At 35.6% G+C, this 6,633-nt stretch overlaps 1 protein-coding gene across 1 annotated transcript; it reads right to left on the reverse strand.

Annotated features, from left to right (window-relative positions):
• Positions 1 to 442: 442 nt before the first annotated feature.
• Positions 443 to 4,421, reverse strand: LOC110932443 (protein FAR1-RELATED SEQUENCE 5-like). The gene is made up of 7 exons (XM_022175776.2): positions 4,004 to 4,421; positions 3,407 to 3,539; positions 2,700 to 3,296; positions 2,371 to 2,629; positions 2,120 to 2,271; positions 1,702 to 1,957; positions 443 to 1,261 (listed from the first exon to the last, which is right to left on the reverse strand). Exons 1-7 carry the CDS (start codon positions 4,419 to 4,421, stop codon positions 443 to 445), a joined length of 2,634 nt encoding a protein of 877 aa, XP_022031468.2.
• Positions 4,422 to 6,633: the final 2,212 nt, after the last annotated feature.

Genomic DNA, 6,633 nt, shown 5'->3' on the forward strand with positions numbered 1-6,633 from the left:
TACTTTGTTACATTTGTGTATATTTAACAATTTTTTTTTTAATTTTTATTAGTAAAATGTACAATGTTAAGCAATATTATATATATATAAACAAGTAGTTAAAAAACGGTATATACAACTTCTAAATACATATGCACATGTGCATATGACAAGTTAAGAATCAATATCAACACTAATATCAACACTGTAAGTCAAATGGGTACTAGTAAAAAAAACAAGCAAAAATAGACATTGGTATTCATAATTAGATAAGTCTGGTAACCATAAGTTGTAATACATAATACATAATACGTTAATTCAAGAATCACGATCTATAATCAAGAATCACGAGCTATGTTGGATGGTTTGCGACGTCTAGTTGAACGCCTAAGGCTCTGATCATGTTCAAAAGACTGTTCAGGTGCACGCCTAACATTTGTCCGATCGGGTACTAGATCGGGTACTACGGGGGGTTTTGCATGGAGACAGGGTGTTCAGATGCATCGTAGTCAGAAGACTCATAATCATCGATATCATCATTGGTGTCATCGTCGGTGTCGTCGAGATCAACACGAGTACCGTCGGAATCGGAATCAGACGAAGACGAGGCGGGTAGTCCAGCGGCAATAGCAGCGGCACGTTTAGCTGCTTGTGCAGCAAGTTTGGCAGCTTTGATTTTCTCGCAGTTTCGAGAATCGTGGTCAAACACGTACTTGTTGCATTTGTTGCATAAGCGGGCGGCTTTTTGTCGTTTACCGGCCTTCTTCCGTTTATCTTTAATGTTTTGACCACCGGGACCGATCCGTTGTTTTTTGGTCCCACAACCTTTGTTTCTAATACCTTGCGGAGGATGGACACTTGTGCTTAGATTTGAAGGTATGTTTAAGATGTCACTGATGTTTGCAGTTTTTTGAACGGAACGAGGCTGAGGCTCACACGGGAACGGTTCAAATACGCGGTTTCTGATGCGTTTGATCTCGGAAGACAATGAACGTAGCTGATCAGGATTGCGTCTGAGTCGGTTCGTGCATTGAGTGACTAAATCCATTATTTCGTTGTGGATGACAGCAAACTCACTGTTGTTAGATGAGTATATGTTAGATACGCTATGAACAGCTGACGGGAGTGCGTCTCGTTTCCAACGTGAAATGATGTAGTGGGACGGTATCCGTTCAACTTGGTGGTAACGGAATATACAGAATACATGTCGACATAGGTATCCAATACGAGTGAACCCAAGACATGTACAACTTACTGTTTGTTCAGGTACATTGAGCGACACCTGCACATGTGCAAACATATATGATTAATAGAATAAATACACGAAAGGTAATAGGAGCAAGTGAAAAATTTATAATGTACAATTGAATAAGTTCAATGTATATTAAAACAATCGATTCAGATACATTCAAATACACTGACTCAAAAAAATACATTGTTTGATATATGAATAAGTGAATGACATAAGATAAAATTTGATACATGCACATGTGCATAAAAAAAATTAGTCAAATAGACAGTTATAATGGATGTAACATAAGACAAGTTAATCAAACAGACGGTTATAATAGATATAACATGACAAAATTTGATATATGCACATGTGCATAAAAAAATAATCAAATAGACATTAGAGAGTTATAAGTCATAATAGATATACTAAGTTATAATATATATACTAATGTTAATATGTAGCAATGGTATATTGGGGTAAGGACATACCTCGAATTCGTTGACATAAGACATGTTTGATTTACAGTGACGAACAGTGTAATTTTTTACGTCCGTCGTCCCAGGACGTTCAATCGGCATGCAATGGAACATTCCCATGTATATTTCTTTTCGAACTTCAAGAAACATGGACCATGTATATGTTTCGGACGCGTGTGCCTCTATGCGAAGACCTGTAGACAAGCGAGGGGTCGACATGTCGCTTTTAAATTCAAGATCTCGTTGTGTGTGCCGTTGAGCATCGATACTGGTTTCAAAACACATTAAAAATTAGACCAGTGTGTTAGTTTCTGACGAGTTGACTTTAAAACGCGCATTTGAGCTCTCGCATCTTGACGTAGTCTTCATCAAGCAACACATCGGTATCTCTCTAAAATAACAAGGGACCCACTCATGACGTATAGCAAACATCTCACAAAGCCACGGATGATTGTCAAGGTGATACTCATCCATTAACACATGCCATCGTTCTTCGAATGTTTGTGGCGTGATGAATAGATTCCACACAAGCTTATGTATTGACGAACGAAGAGTGGTATTATCAAGGATGTCGTTTGAAATCTGTAGATGAGGAAACATGAATAATAAAAAGTTGGATTATTTAATCACATTATACGGTTTATTTGGAAGCATGTTAATATTAAAAAATATAGTGTTTACCTTGGACGGAAGTTTTCTCATTATGTGCCACATGCACAAACGATGGATAGAAGTTGTGAAAACAGTTGATACAGCTTGTTTCATTGACGCGTCTTGGTCAGTGAGAACAAAAATTGGTTGTTTCTTATGTGCAGCCAGAAAGGTGTTTAGTAGCCATGTATACGACTCTATAGTCTCGTCATATAACATGCCGGCGCCAAAGATAACACATTTTTTGTGATGATCAACTCCGGTGAATGGCACAAAAATCATTTTATATCTGCAAATAAAACATATGATATTAAAAAATTATTAATAAATAAAACATATGAAAAAGTATGGCATCTTACTTGTTGGTGTCATATGTAGCGTCGAATGCACACACATCACCAAAAGCCTCGTAGTTTCGCAGTGATACGAAATCAGCCCAAAAGAAAGATCGCAACTCATTGTCAACTATGACACAATCAAAATAGAAATCATTAAGATTGGTAACTCGAGACCTCATGGTATGTAAGAGGATATCAGCATCGCGTTCACCGATGAATGCACGTATGTCTCGAGAGCAATTTTTGAAATCTTCTGTCGTGCCACGAACATTTTGAGGTCCACCTTTAAGTGATGCTTGAATGTTATGTGCAACAGTTGGGCCGATTTTGTTAAGACTAACTTTGTGGATGAACTGTTGCTCCTCAAATCCAAGTTTTCTGTTTTGTTTTAACATGTTGGCATGATCGCTACTAATCATGCAATGATTGTGCCCGGCAATGAAACCATATATTGTGTATTGTTCGGTAGCACGATCATATCTCACTTTGATACGCGCACGACACCCGGAGACTGTGAATCGGCTTCGCCCGAGTTGTTTCTTGGATTTATCGTATATGGTTGGAGCATTTTTGGATGGAGCATTGGGGTCAGTTTCTGGGACCCGTGGTTGACCTTCTCTAGACATAATATATATCTATGAGTGCATATTTTCATGTTAGGATTGTCATGATATTTTTTGTTCTTTGACGTGCCAATACGTGTAGAAAACCCAGACTGTGTAGCATACGTGTTGTACATCATGACAATATCTTCCCAGTGAGTAAATGTACTGGGTACAACAGGAAGGTATCTAGCGTCAACTTGGGGTATCCAATACGGGGTGCCATTAGGTGTAGCATGTATGGCAGTTGTAATTGTTCCTGTAAGATATATTTAATAAATTAAAAAACAGGGAGAAATTATTGATAAATTAAAAAAAGTGACATAATGTTATACAGACGAATAGTATGATGGTAGTTAATATGCACATGTGCATTTGGCAGTTAATGTACAAAAAAAGTTATTTTGTTTTTTTTTTTTGTTACAATCATAATGCACAGTTGCATAAATTTGCATTGCGACGTAATTTGAGTTATGATGCATAATTTGTAATATAAGGCAATTAACACAATGAACGTGTGCATATAACATTGAGTATTCATAATGTACATCACAAAAACAATTGTAAATGTGCAGTTGATACAATGCACATGTGCATGAAATATCGAATAATCATAATGTACGATATAAAACAGTTGTGAACAATATAAAACAGTTGTGAACATAATACAAATAAGTATATAGTTGAACAAGTCACATTTTTCATAAAATTGACATAAAATACCTTTAGTTTCAAACCGGATGAATTGCAAGTTTTGATGATCTGTGCTTGTAGGTGCTGTACCGGTAGATGTGGTGTTACCAGTAGAAGTGGTGTCAACTGATAACGATTGATCGAGTAAATTAGCAGTATCAGAGCCTACATTGCCTGATGAAGTAAACATTGAATCCAACGTTTGTATTTCAAACCCATGAAGGGTGTGTCGACTTGCAATTGGGTTTGCAGCAGGTAAGGTAACTGGGTTTGCAGCAGGTAAGGTATTGATATCAGACGGGCCAACAGCAGAAATAGGGTTGACATTGGTACCAGACGGGCCGCAAATACCAGAATCGAGATGTGGATTATGTGCAGGAGATGTTGTATGATGATCATCAGATGCCGTAGGTTCAACTCCAACACGAGAAGAGTCAGACGAAGCCATTTGTGACCGAAATCGGAATCCAACCGTCGTAATCAGTATCCCAATCGAATCCCCCGTAAGATCGCCGCCGTGAAACTCACCGCCATAGTTTGTCGTCGCCCCGTCGCCGATCAAGCAAAATCTCCAGCGAAACCCTAGATTGGAAACCCTTATTCTTCAAAGACGATAGACGACAGTGAACAGGGGAAGGGAGCGCGTGTTTTTTATTGATTGTCAATTAATTTCAAGTTTGCCATGTGTTCACATTGGTTCTCGCGGTTCTCGCAATAAAGGGTGGTTCCTAACGGATCTTTATCCTATATATATATATATATATATATATGTCATATAATTTTTTTACATGAAGATATGTTTATGGTGAAGTTTAATTCAAAAATATCATTATCATTGTAAATTATAAATTAAAGACATGCTTAATATGTGTGCAGATCACGTACAAGAGAATTCCCCGTACGAAAGATACATGACATTCACAACCATTGATCTCCCAAGATCAATGGCTCACAATTAGGCGGTGGCATTTTCGTAAATATAAGGTTTAAACAACTGAATAAACAAATAGAGAAAGTGTACTTTGGTTCTTTCTCACTTGAACTCTTTTCTCTTTTATTTTTAAACGTGTATAACTTTTTCATACATTAATATATATATATATATATATATATATATATATATATATATATATATATATATATATATATAGGGTAGGGTTCTAGAGTGAACACCCTCCCAAGAGTGAACTGTGTGAACTTATATGGACCGTTGATCTTCATCATCTTGAAATTATAAGGGAATGGCATGATTGTAATTATTGGGTTAATTTTGTATAATTAACTAAACATAAAAGGGTATTATTGTACTTATACAATTAACAAATATGGAATCTAATAACCGAAAAGTTTAATTTGTTGAATTCTTCATAATCTTTCCTAAAAAAACGTGCACCTCCAAATCTTTTTCAATATCTATCATTATGTCTTCCACATTTTGTGTTTTTATCTAAAAATTGAATGCAGTAAGACAAAAAGTGCGACGGAGAAGATGTTGTTTAATTCTTGATGTACACATGTGTACATAGTGGTTAAGTAGGCTGATTTAGTCTCTGTTTTTTTATTTTGTTGTATAAAAAGTTTAATTAAACACAATGATGGGTTGTGCCCTGTTTTTTAAGTGATTTTATGATCTTCGGTTAGTTGAGTTATCTAGGAGTAGTTTTTCAAAGTACACATGTGTACTGGTTACCACAAATTGTGTATTTTTTATGAATGTGAATTTAAGGATAATGTGTACACATGTGTATACGTGGTCTATTTCACGAAATACACATATGTACACGTTTTTTATGTTACGTTGAGTACACGTTTTACTTAGACTGCATTATTTAAAGAACAGGTCTGCTTGTACGGTGTACACGTGTGTATACACCTACAGTTGCACGAAATACACATGTGTACTCCTACGTGTGTCATACTTTATGTTATCTCAGGTTTTATGTGAACATGAGCATGTGATTGAATTTGAAAAAAATGATCATTATATACAGAAAAGGAGTGGATTAATGATGGAGTCACAAATTGCTTTGCATCAATGCTAAGCTATGAGGATTGACGGCGGCGACAACAATAAAGACGGCCGGCGACGACAACTACCCAGTCAATTAGCGGCAATGATAAGCTCGACGTACTTAGCAAAAAATCAAGATTCCGGTGACATGTGGGATGATGAAAGACGAACTTTATTTTCTTGGAAATAAGAACTTGATGAACAGCCATGAATTGTGGATCGTAAATCATGGAAATATGGTTATATGTTGAAAAGATCATGAAAGATAATCTTAAAAAATAAAAAAAATATATTAAAGATTTTGAATTAATAATCTTTTGAAGTAACTGATATGAATTAATAACAAAATCATTAAATTCAATATTTATATAAAATTACAATCTTACCCTTGTCAAATGTATATGAAATGAAGGGTTCAGATCAGTTCACGCAGTTCACTCTTGGGATTTTGTTCACGTTTGAACCTAATCCTATATATATATATATATATATATTTAAAATACACGGTATTAACGGATATTTCATTCTCTTTAATTTGAGCAGTCTATTGCTATAGTTTTATTAAAATATTGCATCATTTTGACTATCCATTACGTGATTTTGAAAACCCAACATGACTTCATGATTTTGAACACCTATTATACGATTA

The sequence above is a fragment of the Helianthus annuus genome, chromosome 3 (assembly GCF_002127325.2).
Source record: "Helianthus annuus cultivar XRQ/B chromosome 3, HanXRQr2.0-SUNRISE, whole genome shotgun sequence".
In the NCBI taxonomy this organism is placed as follows: Eukaryota; Viridiplantae; Streptophyta; class Magnoliopsida; order Asterales; family Asteraceae; genus Helianthus; species Helianthus annuus.